General features: G+C 42.4%; 1 protein-coding gene across 2 annotated transcripts in view; it reads left to right on the top strand.

Moving 5' to 3' along the window:
• The window catches only part of COL8A1 (collagen type VIII alpha 1 chain), a 172,196-nt gene extending 154,235 nt beyond the window's left edge, over positions 1-17,961 (top strand). The window contains exons 3-4 of one of the 2 annotated variants that reach the window (XM_066347306.1): positions 12,867-13,194; positions 16,028-17,961. In XM_066347306.1, the coding sequence (XP_066203403.1) occupies positions 12,870-13,194; positions 16,028-17,934 (2,232 nt within the window). In that variant the 5' untranslated portion in view covers positions 12,867-12,869 and the 3' untranslated portion in view covers positions 17,935-17,961. Of the gene's footprint in view, positions 1-12,866; positions 13,195-16,024 lie in introns of both variants that reach the window. The other variant, XM_066347305.1, reaches the window with a different exon arrangement.
• The last annotated feature ends 6,142 nt before the right edge of the window (positions 17,962-24,103 follow it).

Genomic DNA, 24,103 nt, shown 5'->3' with positions numbered 1-24,103 from the left:
GCATAGTTTTTTTTTATAGTCCGGCCCTCCAATGGTCGGACAGTGAACTGGCCCCCTGTGTAAAAAGTTTGGGGACCCCTGGGTTAAGTAGTTTGTTTAAGATCACATAGCTAGTAAGTGATAGAATTAGGATTTAATTCAAGCAGATTAGCTCAGAGTTGCCGCTCTGAACCATTTGCTATAGCTGCTTTTTAAACTGTTTTGGCTGTCAGTGTCTGTTTTTAGATAATTTTGATGAACAGCAAGATAATTATCCACATCCCTCCTTTCTCGGCTGGACAATTCCCATTTATTCCTCAACTGCTTGTTCTAACACTGTCCTTCAAGGATCTGTGTCCGGCCAGCCCTGCCACCTACCTTCCCACCTGCCCCATCCAGGTTAAAGTACTATTTTGTCTTCCTTGAAAGTGTGTCCTAGTTTCACTTTCACTTATTTTTATGTATCTCCAGCTATTAACATAGTATTGCCAAAACATTCAATAGAAGGTTGTTGAATTTAGTAATTAAACTAACCAACTGACAGGTGGAAAAAAACAAGACCAGGAGGTAGAAATTTGAGCAAATAAAGGCATGGAATCCCCCATAGAGCGCTTTAGAACACAAACGATGTTAGACACCATCTGCTACAAAGGTCTTCAGCAGCTTACAGGCTAGTCCTTGCCCACAAAGGTGATTAACAAAAAACAAAAATAAAACCACCTACCAGATAGTGTTGAAAAAAATGAATTAAAATTTCCAAATGAAGAGACAAAATGCCCTGATTTTGTGGCTTTTCTTGAAAAAATTGAAAGACCTGTCCAAACAAGGCATGCAAAGGAGCAGCCCGACAGCTGCCCCATGGGACAGGGCAAAGGCTCTGTAGACTCCCACAGACCTGGCCAGCCAACGCCCCTCTCTCCCTCATCTCCCTGTTTCTTCCAGGTCATTGGCCTCACCTTCCCCATCTGAGTCATTCCCCTCACTTTATAGTGTAAGAAGAAGAGATCCTGGAAGGTACACAAAGGCTTCACACGTAGAAGTGACTACATCGCAAGTTTCTCATCTGCAATTCAGTTTCCTATGTACACTCTAAGTCAGGGGTCCCCAAACTTTTTACACAGGGGGCCAGTTCACTGTCCCTCAGACTATTGGAGGGCTGGACTATAAAAAAAACTATGAACAAATCCCTATGCACACTGCACATATCTTATTTTAAAGTAAAAAAACAAAACGGGAACAAATATAACATTTAAAATAAAGAACAAGTAAATTTAAATCAACAAACTGACCAGTATTTCAATGGGAACTATGCTCCTCTCACTGACCACCAATGAAAGAGGTGCCCCTTCCGGAAGTGCGGTGGGGGCCAGATAAATAAATGGCCTCAGGGGGTCGGATGTGGCCCGCGGGCCGTAGTTTGGGGACCCCTGCTCTAAGTTGTAAGACATAACCTTTGCAAAGCATGTTTGTCAATGGAATTGCATGTTTGGGAGAATTCTTTGTTCATTGTAGTGAGTTTTCTCATTAAAAAAAAAAAAGAAAGAAAGAGTCTTCTACACATTCCCAGCCTCCTTAACTTAGACAGCCTCAAGAACTGGCATTTATTACATAATTCATTGTCCTTTCCTTTCTCCAACTTCCATTTTCTCTGAAAAATGTTCAGTAAATTAACTGTGAAAACCTTATGATTTTTCCTCCCAGACAGCACATCCATCTCTCTCTCCCTCAAAATAAATTCCACCCCTTAAAGAAATGGAACTTCCAATACTAAGATAGCTGTGGTTTGGTTGCTTTCAATGCTTTGCCCGTGTTCAAAGGACAGGATGTTACCACGTGGGTTAATTATCGAGATGGAGCTGTGGTTGAAAAGTGGTGGGTTTTAGGCTGCCCTCTTTGTGGCTGGCAATTTATCACAGAGTGGTGTTTTAGGCTTAGCCCCAGCTTGAGAACTAAAATTTTGTAATTTAAATTTATTTTGGGGGAACAGCCCTGTAGAATGATCTTGCTACTACTGAACTGTGCAACAGAGAAAGAATAAATTCACATTTTTACTGACCAAAAATTTTCAAGATTTTTAAAATTCTTTTATAATTCCAGTATTTCCAGGGCTAAATATTGCAACTTCAGTAGAATTGCTGTTCTGACTGGAAATAATTCTATGTGTATTGGGGGGGGGGGGATAATTTTGGAAGAAATTTATTATTTGTATTTCTAAGTTATGTTGCTTTGATTTCATATTTTGCCCATGTGTGATAGGAACTTTAGGGATTGACTTTTAATATCAAATCGTTCCAGTTTATGTGGCTCAAAGTAATCTTAGCTAAATAAAACTTCAACAATTGAATCCCCAGAATAACCAGCTCAAAAGTGAAAAAAAGTTCAACAATTGTCTATCTCATACCCTCTACCTCTCACCTTTAAACTCATGAAGACATGCCTGACCAGGCAGTGGCACAGTGGATAGTTAATCAGACTGGGATGCAGAAGACCCAGGTTCAAAACCCTGAGGTCATCAGCTTCAGTGCAGGCTCATCCGGCTTGAGCACAGGCTCACCAGCTTGAGTGCAGGGTTGCTGGCTTGAGCAGGGGGTCACTCACTCTGCTATAGCCCCCCAGTCAAGGCACATATGAAAAAGCAATCACTGAGCAACTAAAGAGCTGCAACGAAGAATTGATGCTTCTCATCTCTCTCTTTCTGTCTGTCTGTTTCTATCTGTCCCTTTCTCTGACTCTCTCTCTGTCTCTGTCAAAAATAAATATTAAAAAATAAATAAAAAAACTCACAAAGACACATATGCACCCACATAGTAATTTAATTAATAAATAATTTAGCATTATGGAGAGAGTGGAAAATGCTAGCATTTGTTCCTTGGTTCAAGGAATTTTTGTTTGTTTCAGTTTCCTATAAAAATACCAAAATGAATAGTCTACTTCCATAATAGCCCACTAATAAAATGAGAAAGCTAGCACAGGAAGTTGGCTTGCTCACTTAATCTTCTGAATATACTGATGGAGTAAATATTAAGTACCAAACAGATTGGAGCAGAGAAAATAACTCTTATATGTTTTCAGTCCTTCCTTGACAATATCCCAGAAAAGCATTACAAGAAACATCCATGGTTGTAAAGGGAAATTGAGCCACTGTACTTTATATTTAATTTGCAAAACTTTCACCAGAAAATTTTTTTTCATATAGTTGGTATGGTCTACATTACATCCCCATGACTCATTTATTTTGTAACTGAAAGTTTGTACCTATGTATCCCCTTCACCCATTTTTCCTACTCCCTATCACACCTCTGACACCTGGTCTCTGTATCTATTAATCTAGTTGTTTTTTTGAGGGGGGAGGAGAGTGGAATGGGAGTCTGTTTTGTTTTTTAGATTCTACAAATAAGTGAGATCAGATGGTATTTGTCTTTTTCAGTCTGACTTATTTCACTTATTATAATGCCCTCAAGGTCCATCCATTTTGACACAAATGGCAAGATCTTGTTTTCATGGTTGAATACAAGTATTGACCAACTTACGACCTATGCAACTTACGACCATTTGACTTTACAACCACAATCGCTAGCCACAACTGCTCCACGTCTGGCAGCACAAGCGTTGCCCAGCTGGGCGTACGACAGTGCGGACCAGCTTCCGGCAGCACTACCATCTCCACGTGCACCATTTCAACTGGTATCCCAGACTCGGTACAGCAATTTGTGTTTTGTGTCTTGGATATTTTTCATCAAACCCCTCCCAAGATGTCTACCAAGAGGAAATTGTCTTTGTCATTGACTTAAAGATTTTTTTATAACATCATTTCCCAGTACTGTACATATAACTTTCTCAATTTATGACCAAATCGTGTTACGACCGGTCTGTCGGAACCCATCGCGGTCGTAAGTCGAGCACTAGCTGTAGTATTCCATGAATATATGTCACCTTTTTTTTTATCATTTCATTCATCAGTTGTTTCCATGTCTTGGCTATTGTAAACAATGCTACAATGAACATGGGGGCACAGCTATCTTTTAGAATTGTTTTTTTTCTTTTCTTTCTTTTTTTAGGTGAGAGGAGGGAAAATAGTGAGGCAGACTCCCACATGTGCCTAGACTAGGATCCACCTAGCAACCCCATCTTAGGCCAATAATTGAATACCAAGCTATTTTTAGCACCTAACGCTGATGCACTCCAACAGAGCTATCCTCAGTACCCAGGGCCATGCTCAAATGAATCAAGCCTTGGGAGGGGAAAAGGAAGAGAAGCGGGGGAAGCAGATGGTCACTTCTTCTGTGTGCCCTCACTGGGAATCGAACCCAGGACATCCATACTCCAGGCCAACACTCTATCCACTGAGCCATTGGCCAGGACAATTCTTTTTTTCTTTCTTTCTTTTTTTTTTTTGAGAGAGAGAGAGACAGGAAGGGAAAGAGATGAGAAGTGTCAACTCATAGTTGTATCACTTTAGTTGTTCATTGGTTGTTTCTCATATGTGCCTTGACCAGGAAGGGAAACTCAAGCCAAGACAATGATCCCTTGCTCAAACCAGCAACGTTGGACCCAAGCCAAAAACCTTGGGCTTCAATCCAGTGACCTTTGGGATTATGTTGGTGATCCCGTGCTCAAGCCAGAGACCTTGAGGTTTCAAACCAGAGACCTTAGCGTCCCAGGTCAAGGCTCTGTCCACTGCACCACCGGCTGGTCATACAGTCCTTTCTTTTTATTCTGCTAAATACTCAGATGAGGGATTGCTGGATCATATAGTAGTTCCATTTTTAATTTTTTGAGGAGCCATCATTCTTTTTTCCATAGTGGTACCAGCTTACATTTCCACATTCACAATAGGAAGAAACACCACTATCTCACGTGAGCTTCACCTCATATCTCAACCTTTCTTGACTACGATGCTGAACATAGTGAAACATCGAGAAGGCACACAGAATTACAGAACAGGAGAAAAGCAGGAGCCTCTAACGTGACATTCTTCCTCAGGAAAGGGTCTGTCAGCAGTCATCTTCCCCTCCTAGTCCCTTTTCCCACATCTTGTGCCTGCCCTTGAACCCCCAACTCTTTTTGTTTAACTTGATTTTAAACTTTCTGGTTTCCATGACCTCAGACTTTTCAGGAATAAGCATAATTATATCACTTTATTTTTTTTCAGTTCATTCATATTATTTACAAAGGACTACTTCAGTAACTACCAAGTTTGCACAAAGCATGTGACAAAGACATTGATTGCTTAATCTTGTTTGGTTGAAATTCACTTGCAATCTCATTGTTCTGAACAACAGTATAGGCTGAGATAAAAGTGCTTGAGGTGAGGAAATGTTCCATGAGATTTATAATTTACATAACATATTATAGTTGTAACATATACATTATTATTGTTTGCGCTAGATAACTGTTTTTACAATATCCAGTTCAATAGAGAGCATAAGACGAAATTTCCTTATACATGTCTCTTCCTTTGCAGAGGCCTGAAAACATCTTTATTTTATATTGTGTTGTTTATACAAATTGTACTTGCACATAGGAGACCGAAAGATGCTCATGTGAATGGCAGAGTGCTGTCCAGTCTTTCTCAGCTCACACCAGGGAGGAATTTACCTGCCTTACACATCACCAGGCCTACGGAATAGGGGGACTGTACTCTGGGGAAGCCCTCATCATCACCCACTGTGCTATAGAGCTGCCTCCAGACATCGGATCTTCACTTTTTCTTACAAAGTGAACACTGTAGCTCCTGAAACATGACTATGTCACATCTATTCATTACCTAATTCCCCTTCCCAAGATGCATGCTTTGTATTCATTTGTCCTTGCTCTGACAAGAGGCATATGTCAGTACTTGTAGAATGAGTCTGGGAGAAGTTTTGAGCCTACACATTTTAGGAAGTTTTTATCATTTGTAGACTTTTCCTTTTTAATTTCTGAGTAAACTTTAATTTTTATTCAATTGTTGAGAATATGGTTAAAATTTTATATTTTTTTATCCCTGAACTTTTTCCTCTTATTTAAGAAACCTCTTTTGGTTTCTGGTCAAGGAAAGTGAAATATTTAAAAGTAACTGGAAGTATGAGATTGATCTAACTTTAGAATATGCAAAAAGCTTTCACATGTTAACGTGTGCATTCATGAAATCATTTGTCTATGAAGTATGGATGTGTTATTTATGTTCACGGCTACCATAAAATTTCAGAACTAGCCAGGTGCCTGTTATGCAAATGAGAGAACTAATGCCCAGTCAGGATAGGTGACTTCATTATATCAGACTAGAATGTAATGTTCTACACTCTGAGAACAACGATGTTTTATATTATAGAAAGAAGAAAAAAAGGATTTCATTTTAGCACTTTCTCTTTTAGGAGCTCTTTCAAGGGTTTTATGAACTATTTAGAAGCTGACATGATTCCAGTTAGAGAAACAAAAGGAGTTAATTGCAGACTTCAAATATGTGAACTACTACTTTAAGAAAAATACTCTCCAGATGTTTCCCATCTCCTTTGAGAATGAAAAGAGGAAATGAGCTTAAAGTTCAGCAAGAAAGATTCAGATTAGATATTAGGAAATGTAGGTCTGTGAAATCCTGCAATTGGTTACTGGGGAAAGTTGTCGAATCACCACCTCTAGAGAACTTTTGGAATGTAGTGGTTGGCCATTCATTTCAGAGAGTTATGTGGGTGGTCCATTTCTAGAGCTGGAGACACAACCAAACTGACATCTCAAGTTCTGTACCTCTTGTGAAGACATGCTCTGCCTATAGCTAGTAGATGTAGTAGTTGTCTGCGCTTAATTACAGCAAAATTCAGGATTCATCAGTGAAGCATATATTTCAAGCTCTATTTTATATTTGTATCAGTCCTGATAGGTGTAAATAGGCAGATTGACTAAACTAATGGATGCTTATTGGATGGTTTTGTGCACTGCCTTTATTGTATTGAGTGACTAAATCTGCAAGTTTTATTTCTTTGGGCTCTATTTCAACATGTCCACCTTGCCAGCAGCTTTCTGATTTCACGAACACCTTCCAAGCTCTGTCCCTGGTCCAAAAAAAGCAAAAAAAAAAAAAAAAAAAAAACAAGGGGTCCATCCTATATGACAGAGAAAGTCTTCATTTCATCCAACAAGATGAACTTGAAATGTCAGTCTTGAATTTTGGTGAAATAATTAAGTATTTAAATATTGAATAGGGGGGAGAGATTATTTGAAAGCGTTTAATGTTTTTTTTTAATAAAAGGCCTAATAAGTGGATATAGGAATAATTATATAACATACTTGAAGTATACTCATTGTGCTGACATAAAGTTAGTGTTCAGAAACCTAGTTAATATCATTATAACTTTGATATTCACCGCCCCTCCTCCGCTAGCCACCCACCGGTTCTGGCCATCTCGTCCGTCCGTATACAGTCACTAATTTTGACCAATGCCCGTCTTGAACAGCATCGATCACTCTCCTGCTTATCCGCCCAAAATTCCTTCCACAAACAGAATAAAGTTTTTGATGGTTTCTTCAGAAGGATGAAGAGCGTCTTTACCTCTGCGGAGATTAAGGAGGGACTATACAATACAGATCCTATAACACACATAAAAAGCCCATCTGAATGAGTTTTTCCTTTCCCGACAGCTCCGCCACTGGAAATTCTATCTTTGTCTCTCCCGGCTCCACTCATAACTAATCTCCTCCAGAAACCCCCAAGAGGGCGAACTGCTTTCCCCTCTATTATTTATAGTTGCTTCTATCTTCCTTTAAAAACAAGGAGCTAGCCCATCCAAACACAGAAGCTCGGTTTCTCCAATAAAATGGATTTCATCTCAGCAAACGCTGACCACCACGTCCTCCTTATCTCCCGCGCTGTTTTTCTGCATATCGTTGACACAGCACATATTTATGTTTTTATTTTTTGTATCCTCATCAAAGTATAATTCTCAAAATATTAAAAACAATTCTTATTCATAAGTGAATACATCAAAGTTTTTTAACATGACAAAGCCAATTTGAAATAAACATTAAAAACTTTGAATAGAAAGGACGCCGAGAAATGCCATCAGGAGAGCACTTCCTCTGAGAGGCATGGGAAAGCCAAGGACACTTCCGGTGAGTGGGGGGAAGGAAGACCTGCCTGGCTTTCCTTTGCGTTAGGTGTCATAGATCTGGGGCCTTGAGAAACAGCAAACCTTGTGCAAGGGGGCAAGTGGGAGGCACCCAGGGTGACTCCCCAGGAACCAGAGTGAGGAGCTTGAGCACACCGCATACAACACGGATACACATGCACACACATGCTCTTACACGGACATGCTGTGTTAGCCCCACGGGAAAGGGAAAGTTGGATTCAGGGCAAAGTCTGAAAGTTTAAATACGTACACATTCCTTTGGACAGCAAGCTAAAATTTCATGAGGATAAATGTACAAATAAAATGCTGAGGAGTGTCTAAAATAATATATATCGTATTATTCTGTCACATACATTATAGGTCACATAAGGAAACTGAAATTCCCTGCGATCCTGCCCAAATACAGGAACCACTCAGGGCTGTTCAAAATGATTAGGATTGGCGACTCTGACACCAGAAAGAATAACTGCCTTCGTTCTGCTGTTCTTTTCTTTATTTCTTTCCTTTATTTATTTATTTTTGCCATTTTTAATATGTACATTTTAAATGGCCATTTTTTTGTTATTTTTTTTAATTCATGTTAGGTTTATGATTATTGCAGTTAACATCACATTTACTTTGGCTTAGTATCCTTCTTTGAAAATCTTTCACATTTCAGTTGGTTTTGACTTGTCACACTCCATAAATAATAACTTAAATTTGAATAGTGCTTTTCAGCTCACAAAAAAAATCATGTTATTGTTTATGCCTTCAAATGGCTCTGTGGAAGTGGCAAAGATTATAATTTCCATTTTATAGGTAAGGTAACTGAGACTGAAGATAAAGCGGTTGCTCAAGGTCATAGACATGGAGAATCACAGTGCTACAACTCAACTCCAAGTCTTTTGGCTTCTTGGATGCTTTTCCTATGTGACAGTACACCTGTGGTTAAGCCAATTTGGCTGGCAAGAGCCAGTGTCCACACACGTTATATATGTTTATGTATATTCAGACACATTATCAAATAGAAATACAAAAAACATTAACTAGAATTTAAAATATCACTGTGTTCTGTACCTTCAGAAAAAAAAGGAAAAAAGAGGAAAGAAAATCCACTCCCACCATTTCTTCCCAGCAGGTACTCTGAGACTCCTTCTTCCTGCGGAGGGTTTGTGTAGTGTTACACAAATCTGGTGTTCTTTTGAGTGATCTGACTTTGACCACCAACAGTATTTTCAGGGACAAGAAGGAAATCAGTAAGGGTAAGAGTCAAGCAGTAAATTCTAACCAGGGCCCCTGCATAAACATTCAAGGTAAAACGGAATGAAGTTTACTTAAGTACAAAGTCAGAGAAATGCTGCAGATGGCAGACTGAAGGAGGTGGTTTGGGAGGCCAAGGCTGTGAGAGGATAATGGTAGCCAAGCAGGATCCCACTGGGCCTTTGGTATGCAACTGGGGTTCTTCCAGGCACCTAGCCTTCTGGTTTTCCAGTGTTCCATTAGATTGTCCTACTTTAAAGATTACTAATGGAAGGGTGAAGGTGCAAGCATACTAGCTTACAAAAGACATAACCACGAGTTTAGGATTTAATAATTAAATTAATTCATTCCAAAGGTAGACTTAAGTCCCAGCTTATACATTACCAGGTATTCCCACATATTTCTGGAATGGATGAGCACTTTCAGCTCTCTAGTGACCCTGCCTTAGACATTGAATGTTAGAGCCAGGTGAGACTTTAAAGAGCAATCAAGTCTTATTTCTAACAAATGAAGGAGTTGAAGGGATCTGTTCATTTATATCAAAACCGAAATGAGAACGTCTGAGGTCCTGGTCTTCTGAGAGAAAAAGGTAAGGAATAGTGGTGTGTGTAGTATGCTGCAATTTGTCTCTTAAAGAGGCATGCATTGTTAGTCCATATTTATAAAGTATATCTAAAAAAATGTGAAGAAAAATGGGGAAAATTGTAGCCTAACCAGGAGGTGGCACAGTGGACAGAACATCAGCCTGGAACTCTGAGGACCGAGGTTTGAAACTCAGAGTTTGCCAGCTTGAGCGCGGGCTCATCTGGCTTGAGCGTGGGGGGTGCTGGCTTGAGTGTGGGATCATAGACATGACCCCATGGTCACTGGCTTGAGCAAGGGGTCACTGGCTCAGCTGGAGCCCCCCCCCCCCCGGTCAAGGCACATATGAGAAAGCAGTCAATGAAAACTGAGGTGCCACAACTATGAGTTGAGGCTTCTCATCTCTCTCCCTTCCTGTCTGTCTGTTCCTGTATATCCTTCTAAATAAAGAAAAAAGAAAAGAAAAATGGGAAGAATTGTTGATTCAAAGGAAAGGGATTTTAATGCTTGGCCTGGTAGCTCAACTGGTTAGAGCGCCGTCCAGATATTGCCATGGTTGCAGGTTTGATCCCCAGTCAGGGCCCATACAAAAATAAACCAATGAATGCATAAATAAGTGGAAAAACAAATCGATCTCTTTCTCTTTCTTTTTCTCAATGCCTCCTTTCTTCTCTCTCTAAAATTAATCAATAAATTAAAAAATATTTTTTAAAGGGAAGGGATTTTAGATACTAAAGAAAGGAGTGGTAGGGAAATACACTTTTTTTTCTGTATATTCTTTGCTACTCATTAATAATTTACAAATACATCTGTTGCTCCTACTGTAAGTTCCTTGAGGACAGGGCTCACTGACCATATCAGATTGTTCTCTGTAACCCCTAGATGCATATAGTATTGTTTCTGGTAAGTACTCAATACATTATTAGATTTATAAGTACTCAACATATTATTAAATTCTATTGTTAAATACTAACAAGCAGATGTTCTTTTTTCACCTGAAATGAATTTGATTATTATTCAGAATATATCAGTCGTAATTTTTTGGCTTTACTCAAGTGGTTTACGACAATCATTCTTAGAAAGACAGAAAATAACAGCCTTCTGTCTTCTTCTATTTTATCAGTACATAAATTATTTAGAGCACACTTGAAATAAACCACTCTTGAGACTATTTCTGATTTATTAAATAAAGTTTTATAAGTCACTTTGCTGACAGACGTTTCTTCATTTCCCCCTACTTAGTATATTTAGAAAAACTGTAAAGCAGCAAATTTTGTGGTAGGTATTCTTTAATTAAATATTTTCTTAGGTGTTTTTTATTAAATGATTCTTCTGTAGCCTGCTCACACTCTTGGCATTACTTTTGAATAAGATATTGTAAAGTCAACCCACATTTTCTAAGAAGTGGAAAATTAAGCTCCAGAATTAACTAAGGAAGCAGTAAAGAAAACAAATGTTCAGGAGAATGGAAATTAAATTATTTATAGAGAGTTTACTTGTTTTCCAGAAGGTACATTAAAAATCTGTCTCTCTCTGTAACACATACAGAGCTCTCTCCAGCATTATGATGACAGTCCACTTAGGATTCAGAATTTCATTATGTCCATTAATAAGGTGTGAGAGCAAAGTAAGTATCCGGTGTTAGCTGAATGGACTTCAATGTGTATCCCACATGCCCTCTAGTGGGCATTTGTGAACACTGCAGTTCCCTGGTCTTTTGGGTCTTCAGCCTTGGGCATTTCCAGAGTTCTTTTAAGCTAGTTTCTATAAACAGATACGTAAGCCCCATTTATATTTATTCTGTCAACTGCTAATTTGCAAAGGGTGTTGTTAAAGGGATTAGAAACAGTTTATTCTTATGAGTACTTAAACATCTCTATAATATTTATACAACTAATTTGCTTTGTAAATTCCTTTCTTTCATAATAGTACAAAGATAAACTTTAATGGACTCCAGATCCAATTAGCCAAATTCTAAATGAATGACTTCACAGTATTTAAATAAAAGAATCCTTGTATGTGCATAATTATGTTAGTGGTTTTTATGACATTTTCGAACTCTCACATGAATAACCTTTTCTACACTTCAGACTTCTGCAGTTCTTGTTGTTGTTTTCTCGTCAACATTTATATTTATTTGTGACCACACCAAAGCAGCCAAAGGGAACCTGGCAGATGAGAAATCTCAGCCTCTGGCGTAGAGCCTGTAAATTATCAGCCGTTTCCATTTAGAATAGAACTTTGGCACTAGCAGAGCCTCTCTTGCCACCAAGTTTGCCTCCTTTTTTGGAGAATCTATCTGTTGTGATTAAGCTGAGTGCAAATGTGTGACATCCAAAACCATCGTGTTTTAAAGAAGGTAAACCTGTATTTCTCTCTTTAATAAAAGATTCTGAATTTAAGGATCAATATGAGGCCTCCGTGTTCAACCAGGGCTGAGGCTTCTTCTAGCATGTTGCCCCTCAGAGCACAGCTTTCATCTCATGGTCCAAAGGGTCTAGTCTGCTTCTAGGCAACATACCTTCCAGCCGGCAGGAAGGATGAAGTGGAAGAACATGCCCATTGCCCTTTAGGATCCTTCTTGGAAGTTGTGTCTGTCAAAGTTACATCCAATTGGCCAGAACTTGATCACATGGCCATACCTCACTGAAAGGGTCTTTGTTCAGCTGAAAACGAAGGGTTGCAATAATATGGAAGAAGACAGAATTGACATTCAGGGACAATTAGCAGTCTCTCCTATAACCTATAGTCCCACCAATTGCCTTCATCTGACAAGCCCTAGACACTTTCCTGGTTTTTGTTTGATTTTTCTTTGTTTTCTATTGCAAGGTAACATCTTTCTTTCCGTTTGTCTTACACTCATGAAGCTCTGATTATTAAAGACTGTGCTTTCTTTTCTTTATTTCTTCCGATCACTTGGCCTGCAGGTGTCACCATTTGGTGTTTTCCTTCCTTCTGCAGGTGATGGCTGTGCCAGCCGCCCCTCTGCAGCTGCTGGGAGTGCTGCTCACCATTTCCCTGGGCTCCGTCAGGCTCATTCAGGCCGGCGCCTACTATGGGATCAAGCCGCTGCCTCAAATTCCTCCTCAGATCCCACCACAAATTCCACAGTACCAGCCCCTGGGCCAGCAAGTACCTCACATGCCTTTGAGCAAAGATGGCCTTACCATGGGCAAGGAGCTGCCCCACATGCAGTATGGCAAAGAATATCCACATCTACCCCAATATATGAAGGAAATGCAGCCGATGCCAAGGATGGGCAAAGAAGCAGCTCCCAAGAAGGGCAAAGGTAACGTCACACTCCTGTGCTGTTTGTTCTAGAACATCAGCCCTCCCCAACCCTGAACTGTGAGATTGGCCAGGGGGTCGGCGGTGGAGAGGGGGGGCTAAAATTTAGAGTTTTTTATTTTAGAGTGTATTACTAATGTTCACTAAATGCCTACTGTGTTCTAAACTCTATCCTTGAGAAGTTCACGTCTTAAAGATACAGAGAAACTTACCAATGCTGTGCTTTATTTTAAGAGCATCAAATGACAGAAAACTTATTTAATAATAAATTGTTTCTGTCTTCATTCAGTACATATTTATTCGAACATTTGGTGATTATTTAATGAGCATCTATTTTTGTGCCAGGCTCTGGATTACATGTTAGAGGACAAAGCAGTAAAAAAAAACAAAACAAAAAAAAACCCAGAAAGGTGACCGTTAGCATTCTGAATTAGGACAGCAGTGCTGTCCTAATTAAATTTTTTAAAAAATCATATGAAAGCATATTGTGAACTAGGTGTTAGACAAATGCAAGTGCTCTAATTAAGTTATTACACGTCAATCAATAACTAGAGTGACAGAAGGAGACTATGGAGTATAGACCACATTTAAAGAGAATACCTGAAAATCTCTCCCATTGCTTTCTTGACACGTGTATTAGTTAGTCAACACCTACAGAACGCCTACCATTGTGAGCGACACATTCTTACAAATTCAGTTGGTTTATCTGGAGTGCTAGGAAACCTAGCTTTAGTAGGGAAGGAACTGCATCAGCGTAGCAACTCCTTTCGGGGGACTGAAGGCCAGTTCACTGGTCCCTGCAAAACCAAGAAGCTGTACCTCCAGAAACTACTGGATTTGGCTGGTGGTATGAAGTCTTGATGCCTGGAGGCTAGAAATGAGGGAAATCTATTCATTTAACCTCTCTGAAACTACTTTCCTTCATTTGTAATGTAAGATTGTTGGAGAATGAACCGCATAAGGTGAATAAGTAAAAGTGTTAAGTTAACACTACAGCACCGTAAGAACTTTGAGTTGGTTACACAGCAAACCCGGGCACTGCGCTAGACAGACACCAGGGATTCCTGATGAATAAGTCGTGAGCCTTCCCCAGATGAATCCTGGATATGGCAGCTACACACAATTCACTGCTTGGAAACAACACACTAAGACTTTCAGGGATCTTTTCTATAGTTCACTAGAAATAACATGTCCTAACAGTATTCTAATAATACCTATTCGCATAAAAGAAGTACTCCCTATTTCCTCCTCTTTAGGAGCTAATATTCCACTGTGGAGATTGTCTCAGCCATTCGTTTTCCTTCCTTTCTTAAATGTCCTGTCTGGCTTTTGGCACTTTCTGAACTAACTCAGATGGCAGCCAGATTTTAATCAGGGAATTTGGAAAGAATAGGAGTTCTGTGGTTCTGTTTTGTTCCCTGACAGTAGTTCAGTGAAAAATACAAAGGTCAGAATTAAGATGTGACCACTGGTTGAAATAAGAAATTGGGACCATAAATCTCATTTATGTTACCCATTACTCCTAGTAGCATGGGATCCAGAATTATGTTTCTCTGCAAGGCAGAGCAGAATCATTTATAATATAATAACATACGCTTTGTATTTTGATAACAATTCAAGAAAGCAGAACACATTTCCCACCCATTGTCTAATCCTGTGGTGTGAGTGTATTATTCTCACCGCACAGAGGGGCTAGCAGAACACATTTCCCACCCATTATCTAATCCTGTGGTGTGAGTGTGTCGTTCTCACCGCACAGAGGGGCTAGCAGAACACATTTCCCGCCCACTGTCTAATCCTGTGGTGTGAGTGTGTCATTCTCACCGCACAGAGGGGCTAGCAGAACACATTTCCCGCCCACTGTCTAATCCTGTGGTGTGAGTGTGTCGTTCTCACCGCACAGAGGGGCTAGCAGAAACGCCGGTGGCTGGCGTGGCCTGGGGAAGGCTGCATTTCCAGGCCAGGAAGAAAAGCTGAGCTTCTCACTCCTAGTCCCAGCTCTGTTCTGTAGCTGCGCTGCCTGTCATCCTAAAATCCCAAAATATTTTATTCACTTATCTTTTTTAAAAACCAACCTGTAGGCCCTGGCCGGTTGGCTCAGCGGTAGAGCATCGGCCTAGCGTGCGGGGGACCCGGGTTCGATTCCCGGCCAGGGCACATAGGAGAAGCGCCCATTTGCTTCTCCACCCCCCCCCCTCCTTCCTCTCTGTCTCTCTCTTCCCCTCCCGCAGCCAAGGCTCCATTGGAGCAAAGATGGCCCGGGCGCTGGGGATGGCTCTATGACCTCTGCCCCAGGCGCTAGAGTGGCTCTGGTCGCGGCAGAGCGACGCCCCGGAGGAGCAGAGCATCACCCCCTGGTGGGCAGAGCGTCGCCCCCTGGTGGACGTGCCGGGTGGATCCCGGTCGGGCGCATGCGGGAGTCTGACTGTCTCTCCCCATTTCCAGCTTCAGAAAAATAAATTTAAAAAATAAATAAATAAATTATCTATAGTGAACACCAAATTTTGTACTTGGAAAATGTTTATTATTTTTTGGCTTTTTCACTTAACCAATGCTAATAAAAGTAGTTGAAGATATCAGTTCTCAAAACACTCTCTCAAATATGTCAAAGAAACTATCATCTTGATTATCCTTTTAAGTACTGATGATAACACAGCTCTGGAAGATGAGGGTATTATCTTTCTTCTCAATTAGTAACAGGCCAACAGGCCAGAACTAAATAATCATTGTCATGACTTCTTTTAAGTGAAGGATAACCAATACCATTCTCTCTCTCTCCCTCCCTCCCTCTCTCCCTCTTTCTCTCTCTCTCTCTCTCTCCTCTTTCCCAGTAGAAGCACCAGTCGCCAGTTTAAGAGGGGAACAAGGTCCCCGTGGAGAGCCTGGCCCACGAGGCCCCCCCGGGCCCCCCGGTTTACCAGGTCACGGGATACCCGGAGTCAAAGGAAAGCCCGGGCCCCAGGGCTACCCGGGAGTCGGCAAGCCGGGCATGCCTGGAATGCCAGGAAAGCCAGGAGGCATGGGCATGCCAGGGGCAAAAGGTGAAATTGGACCCAAAGGGGAGGTTGGACCCATGGGGATCCCAGGGCCACAAGGACCTCCAGGGCCTCACGGACTTCCTGGCATTGGGAAGCCAGGTGGACCTGGGTTACCCGGGCAACCAGGGGCAAAGGGCGAGAGAGGACCCAAAGGCCCCCCAGGACCTCCCGGCCTTCAGGGTCCTAAAGGAGAGAAGGGCTTTGGGATGCCAGGTCTGCCGGGCCTGAAGGGTCCTCCCGGGATGCATGGCCCTCCCGGCCCCGTTGGACTTCCAGGAATAGGCAAACCAGGGGTGACAGGGTTCCCTGGGCCCCAGGGCCCCCTGGGAAAGCCAGGTCCTCCGGGTGAGCCTGGCCCACAAGGCCCTATTGGGATACCAGGGGTTCAAGGACCTCCCGGGATGCCTGGGGTTGGAAAACCAGGCCAGGACGGTATCCCTGGCCAGCCGGGGTTTCCAGGGGGCAAAGGGGAGCAAGGGCTGCCGGGGCTGCCGGGGCCCCCGGGCCTCCCGGGCATCGGGAAACCAGGCTTCCCAGGACCCAAAGGCGACAAGGGCATGGGGGGTGTTCCTGGCGCTCTGGGGCCAAGAGGGGAGAAAGGGCCCATAGGCGCCCCTGGAATGGGGGGTCCCCCGGGAGAGCCGGGCCTGCCGGGGATCCCAGGGCCTATGGGCCCTCCGGGTGCCATCGGCTTCCCCGGACCCAAAGGCGAAGGCGGGATGGCAGGGCCGCACGGGCCGCCGGGCCCCAAGGGGGAGCCGGGGCTTCAGGGCTTCCCCGGAAAGCCGGGTTTCCTGGGCGAAGTGGGGCCCCCCGGCATCAGGGGGCTGCCAGGCCCCATCGGGCCCAAGGGGGAAGCGGGCCACAAAGGTTTGCCAGGGCTCCCCGGGGCGCCTGGGCTGCTGGGACCCAAGGGAGAGCCGGGCATCCCGGGGGATCAGGGTCTGCAGGGCCCCCCAGGCATCCCCGGGATCGCAGGCCCCAGTGGCCCCATCGGACCACCCGGAATTCCAGGCGCCAAAGGGGAACCGGGCCTCCCAGGGCCCCCCGGGTTCCCTGGGGTGGGGAAGCCCGGAGTAGCAGGACTGCACGGCCCCCCGGGGAAGCCGGGTGCCCTGGGTCCACAAGGCCAGCCTGGCCTCCCAGGGCCCCCAGGGCCTCCAGGGCCCCCGGGTCCCCCCGCTGTGATGCCCCCGACACCACCCCCCCATGGAGAGTATCTGCCAGACATGGGGCTGGGGATCGATGGAGTGAAACCCCCCCACGCCTACGGGGCTAAAAAAGGCAAGAACGGAGGACCCGCCTACGAGATGCCCGCGTTCACCGCCGAGCTGACCGCGCCCTTCCCCCCCGTGGGCGCCCCGGTGAAGTTTGACAAACTGCTCTACAACGGCAGACAGAACTACAACCCGCAGACGGGCGTCTTCACCTGCGAGGTCCCGGGCGTCTACTACTTCGCGTACCACGTTCACTGCAAGGGGGGCAACGTGTGGGTTGCTCTGTTCAAGAACAACGAGCCCATGATGTACACGTACGACGAGTACAAGAAGGGCTTCCTGGACCAGGCGTCCGGCAGCGCGGTGCTGCTGCTCAGGCCCGGGGACCGCGTGTACCTCCAGATGCCCTCGGAACAGGCCGCCGGACTCTACGCCGGGCAGTACGTCCACTCCTCCTTTTCAGGATATTTATTGTATCCCATGTAAAAAAAAAAAAAGAAAAGAAAAGAAAAAGAGAGAGAGGTTTACTAGAAGAAAAGAAAATGGTGCACCAAAAAAAATTCAAATTGCTTCAAAGCATTTATATAGTTGGAAAGTTATATTTAAGTGAAAATTTTGAACCATCATGTACAAATAAAAGCCAAGATGCATGCTTTAATGTTCTGCACAGCATCTTGTCGTGAGAAATGATGGGGCAGATTTATGTATCGAGTACTGATACTTGTGTTTACCCACTGGAATCATATTAGCTGTTGTATGTTATGTGCTTCCATGATAACCTGCTTATTCAGATCAGTCAAAATATTTCAGTATGAAAGATCGTAGCTAATGAAAGTCACTCACTCGTATTGTTTACTTTAAAATATTTATAAATATGACATAGAGAAAGGTCAATCATAACAATTACATACTGTTCTTACCTGCATAATTTTTCTCTGTATTTGTGCAGATGTTTTGTCATGGAATGTGGAGGAGGAGTTCTGTAATGTCGCTGCCCAGGTGGGAGGGGGAGGGGAGAAAGTCACGGTAGGACTTTTAGTTGCAAGGGCTATTTCTCTCTAGAGGCTGTGTCCTTGAGCAAGAGGAATCCTACTCAGAACTGTGGGTCTAGTGTCTCTAGAAGAAGCAATCAACCATTCTGCAATTACCGAGTGATCACTCTATGCCCGGCACTGGGTGAGACACTTTAGTGGGGCTTAAGACAGCGCTACACAAGCAGCTAACGATGAGATGGGAGGTATGAGCAGTAATTAACTCATTTATTCCTCGAGGGTTCTTTGTGGGGTTTTTCCCCCTGCTTCTTTTTTCTTGTTTCTTCCCTCTGTGTAACTGTCACTTTAGCCCAACTAATATAAACACCTGAAAGTCATAAGAAAAAATAAATAGCCCCCTTCCCCAATAAGTCTCCACTGTTGTGGAATTCTAATCAACAGGAGTTAGTAATCGTGTTTACATACATATAAAATCCCTTCCTTTGCCTACGCACACAAATGTAGGAGATATCAATAATTTTAATATGTGTCATCTGAGGTCCCAAAGTCAAATTCCAAAATCCAAGTCATCTTTTTTTTTTTTTGGAGGGGGGATGTAGATTTCCAGAATTACATAGGAAAGTAATCTTTCTGAAAAGTTCATTTCTGAAGTTTTCAATGTAAAAGTAGATGTACTACTTCCTGGTGTAGGTACTAAAATGATAGGAAAAGAACTGTTATTTAGAAGCAATTGGTGTAAGAGCTTCTGGAATGTCAAAGGGCAGCAATAGCCCAGGCTTTTCACGTCATCCCATACTCAGCACAAGGCAAGAGTCAAGAAAAGTTTAAGGGGGGAAATAGATGTTGTTCCAGGTTTTCACATAGGAGCATACTAACTCCTGGCATTCAAACCTGGTCTCAAAACACACGCAAAGCGCTTTGGCTCAGCTGTGAAACTACTGCTGTCGCTAAGTTCTGGGGGAGACACTCTGGGGCTATATGGTGGCACGTGTAGTTTTCCCTCAGAATTAAGATCGGGGAGTTAAGGAGATAGTTACAAAAAAAGACACGACACAAATAAACACGACATGGTATAAACGCACATAGAAATGTGTCTATGTCAAATCCGAATCATTTCAACCATCGAGGAAATTCTCCTCAACCTAATATCTGTCTTTCCCTTACATGGTATTGAGCAATATTTCTTCTCAATTTCTTAAAAAGAGAAGTGAGTTCATTACCACGGGATTTCTCATTCACCGCTAATTGTATGACAAATTTTCCCATCACAAGGCTCTCCACCCTACCTTCATGTTCAAAGCAGACAGCGTTCAGAAGGCCAGACACCCTGTGGGTTGGTCTCGGGGATACTAGTTTGGGGCTGATTATGGGGACAGTGTGGATCCACGGGGCTCCTTCTGCTGAACAGCTGCATTGAAATGGCTTGGAAGTGAGTCAGATCAGCTGATTTGTAAAACTGTATTTATCTGTACATGTATGGGCTTTTTATTTCCATCATCTAAGAGAGAAAGTACCTATTTAGTTAAAACCAAATTTCACTTTTCAAAATACCTTGCAACTTATTTATTGGTTGTCACTCAATTGCCTATGCATGTGTGTGTGTGTGCGTGTGTGTGCGTGTGTGTTATCAGGCATGTGCTTCTAACTTTTCGATGGGGGAGGAGCAAAACCTATGCCAGATACTGTATATTCTACAATGGTGCTAATCTCAGAGCAAGTGAATTACTCCATTTAATTTAAAAAAGAGTTTTAAATAATTATCTATGTGTCTGTGTTTCTCTTTTGAGCGTTGCACATCCTGTTAACACATTAGTGTAAAACCGGAAGAAACAACCACATGTTCTAAAGTCTGGGGATAGTGTTATAATCCCTATTTAATTCAAAATTTAACTAGAACTTTTCCATGTAAAAAGGACCCAACTGGCCTTATTGTTATTTAAATACAGAGTTTTAAGCAGTGTGAATTCCCAAAAGAGGAAAAGAAATGTTTGCAATGGGTGACTGTTCTCAAATATTTTACAGAATACCATGAGTGGTGAACAGACTGGTAACTTTTCCGAGTTTCCATAATAGATTTGAGACTTGTCAATAGCGAATCATTTTTGTATTTAAATTTTTGTACTGATTTGAAAAAAAAAGTCTTATTAAATATCTTTAAAAATATGTTTCTCATCTTGTTTGTATTACTCAGCAGACAGTGTTTGAACCTCATAATATCTTTATCCCCCAATGTATTAATTAGCTGCTAAGACAGAGACCTAAAGGAATCATTGCTTACACAAGACAGTTATTTCTCTCTGCCATAACAGCGTGGGGCATAAGCAGCCTAGGATTCATGTGGTAGCTCCAGTTAGGGGCCCAATTTCCTTCTGTCGTAGTTTCCCCTCTTTACCCACAGTTTCACTTTCCATGTTTTCAATTACCTCTGGTCAACTACGGTCTGCAAATATTAAATGGAAAATTCAATAATAAACAATTCATAAGTTTTAAGTCGCATGCCAATCTGAGAAGCATAATGAAATCTCATGCCAGTCTCCTGTCCCACCAAGGATGTGAATCATCTCTTTGTCCAAAGTATCCACACTGTATATGGTACTTACCCCTTAGTCACTTAGTAGCCACCTTGGTTATCAGATCAGTTATGAGAGAGAGAGAGAGAGAGAGAGAGAGACAGAGAGAAACTACATTTACATAACTTCTATTACAGTAAATTATCACTGTTCTTTTTTATTAGTAGTGTTTGTTGTTAATCTCTTACTGTGCCTAATTGATCAACTTTATCATAGGTATATATGTATGTATAGGAAAAAACTTAGGATATATAGGGTTCAATAATATCTGCAGTTCCGGGTGTCCACCGGGGGTCTTGAAATGTATCACCACAAACAAGCGGGGGCCTACTCTATCTTGTTGTTCTTTCACCCCAAAGGTGTTATCCACATCTACATGGTCCAGGCTAGCTAACCATCACAGCCATATTCCAGCCACCAGGAAGGTAAAAAGAATTAGGAAGGGGAGAGCATGTTTCTTTAAAGGACTCAACCTAGCAGTTGCTTAGATCACTCCCTCTCACATCCGATTGCTTGAATTTAGTCACATTGACACAGATTGTGAGGCAGTGTGGGAGAATGAATATTTATGGAGGTTAATCACATGTCCCCCTAGAAATCAGGGGTTCTACTAGTTTGGTAGAAGGAAGAAGAGATATTAGAGGACAATTACCTACTGGATCTGTCACATCTATTATAAAAGAAAAAACTACCGGAGACCTCTCTTCTCCCACAGTCTTGAAATATTCTACTTCGTTTTGTCTCACTAGAGCCACATATCCTGAGGGGAGATGGTGGTGAGTGGAGCTACAGAGAAAAAACAAACCTGTTTCAAGATCCTAAGGGTCTTCGAGGGAAAACGGTCAGAGGGAAAGTAGAAGAGAAGATGGGATCAGAGAAGGAGAAGAGATTAATGAAATTATATAAATATATACATAATACATCATTATAGAGAACAGGACAGCAAATCCTGGAGGGAAAGGGGGAGGCATTGGGGGGAGGAGGCATGGGGGGGCCGAGGGGGAATAAGGGGTGGGGGGAGATATATTCGGTGAGACACTTGAATCTATGTAAACACAAATTAAAATCATAAATAAAAAAGACAGATCCTAAAGGTCTTAATAAGTATCACTTATATAGAAAGAATTCTTTTGTGATGACTTGTCAAACTCAGAATGATCATAACTTATCATGTCTAGTATACTAAAAAGGGTTTATTCAAATCATTCAACAAGCAAGTATGTAGCTCCAATCTGCGGCTAGTTAACTCAATTGTTTAAAGTACCATCTACCTGGAAGCAAAAACCACAGCTTCCATTTCCATACAGTCCAATTAGTTCTATTTCATTCTATAACCAAATTTCATAATATGGAACAGTCACCTTGTATGTACACAGCGTTGGTCACAGAAATAAACGGAAGGGTAGATACAGGTGACAAAGGCAGGAAAAAAATAAAAGGCTGGAATTCAGAATGTTGGACAAGCAAGGTAAATCCATCATTATAATGGGTCTATAGTAACCAATTATGTTAAAACACAAATTAGCTCCTACTTCAAGCTTGACATTACTAACGCAAAGTGAGGAATACAAAAGCAACATAAAACATGACTCTTCTCTTTAAAAAAAAAGGATATCTTCTGTTTGGAGGATATCAAGATGTTTGTTAAACAAAACATTGATTTCCAGGTCCTGTACAAACAAGTACAGCGCAGGATGATGCCAACTGATGCTTACGTACTGAGAAACTCAGAAAGGGAACGACCCTTCTGTGTGGCTCCCTTCCTGGGACCGTTTCCTCTGGCTTGTCTGCTGCCTAATTCCTCCTCGGCCCTCAGGACACAGCACAGGCATCACTCACTCCTCTTCCCTTCTGCTCAGATGTAGTCACTCGCCCCCATGGCACCACCCTGCCTTGTACAGTCTTCTGTCCCTTCACCGTTCCTGCTTCGTAATAAACTGTGTCTTACTCCCCATTAGAGTATAAGCTTCTTTTTTTGTTTGTTTGCTTTTGTTTGTTTGTTTGGTTGGTTGGTTTTTGGGTTTTTTTGTTGTTGTTTTTTACAGAGACAGAGAGAGAGTCAGAGAGAGGGATAGACAGGGACAGATAGACAGGAATAGAGAGATGAGAAGCATCAATCATTAGTTTTTCGTTGCACATTGCGACACCTTAGTTGTTCATTGATTGCTTTCTCATATGTGCCTTGACCACAGGCCTTCAGCAGACCGAGTAACCCCTTGCTCGAGCCAGTGACCTTGGGTCCAAGCTGATGAGCTTTTGCTCAAACCAGATGAGCCCGCGCTCAAGCTGGTGACCTCGGGGTCTCGAGCCTGGGTCCTCCACATCCCAGTCCGACGCTCTAGCCACTGCGCCACTGCCTGGTCAGGCAGTATAAGCTTCTTAAGAACAGGCACTGTGTTTCATCTTTGCATCACAGCCCATCACAGAGCACTGGTCCAGTGCCAGGTTTCAGGGAAGATGAATCTCTCAAGGCTGCTGTGGGAGGCAGTGCCAAACTCAGTGTGAGGCGTGACTGAATCCAGCTCTGGACTTTCAAGATTATACAGAATCTTATATATCCCAAGATTATTTAGAAACTCACTGTGGGATGAAACAGTCTCAGGTTTTTTGTTTGGTTTTTTTTTTACAGAGACAGAGAGAGAGAGAGGGATAGACAGGGACAGACAGACAGGAACAAAGAGATGAGAAGCATCAATCATTAGTTTTTCATTGCGCATTGCAACACCTTAGTTGCTCATTGATTGCTTTCTCATATGTGCCTTGACCATGGGGCTACAGCAGACTGAGTAACCCCTTGCTTGAGCCAGCGACTTTGGGTCCAAACTGGTGAGCTTTGCTCAAACCAGATGAACCCGTGCTCAAGCTGGCGACCTCAGGGTCTCGAACCTGGGTCCTCGGCATCCCAGTCCGATGCTCTATCCACTGTGCCACCGCCTGGTCAGGCTCAGTTTTTTTTTGTTGTTTGTTGTGTGTTTTTTGGAGATGATTTTTATTATTTAAAACAAATTTTGCAAGTCACTAATAATTTTATTTTTAATAAACTATTTTTGGCCCTGGCCAGTTGGTTCAGTGGTAGAGCATATGCCTAGTGTG

This window comes from Saccopteryx leptura, chromosome 8 (genome assembly GCF_036850995.1).
Source record: "Saccopteryx leptura isolate mSacLep1 chromosome 8, mSacLep1_pri_phased_curated, whole genome shotgun sequence".
Classification (NCBI taxonomy): domain Eukaryota; kingdom Metazoa; phylum Chordata; class Mammalia; order Chiroptera; family Emballonuridae; genus Saccopteryx; species Saccopteryx leptura.
This window is presented reverse-complemented; position numbering and strand designations above follow the sequence as displayed.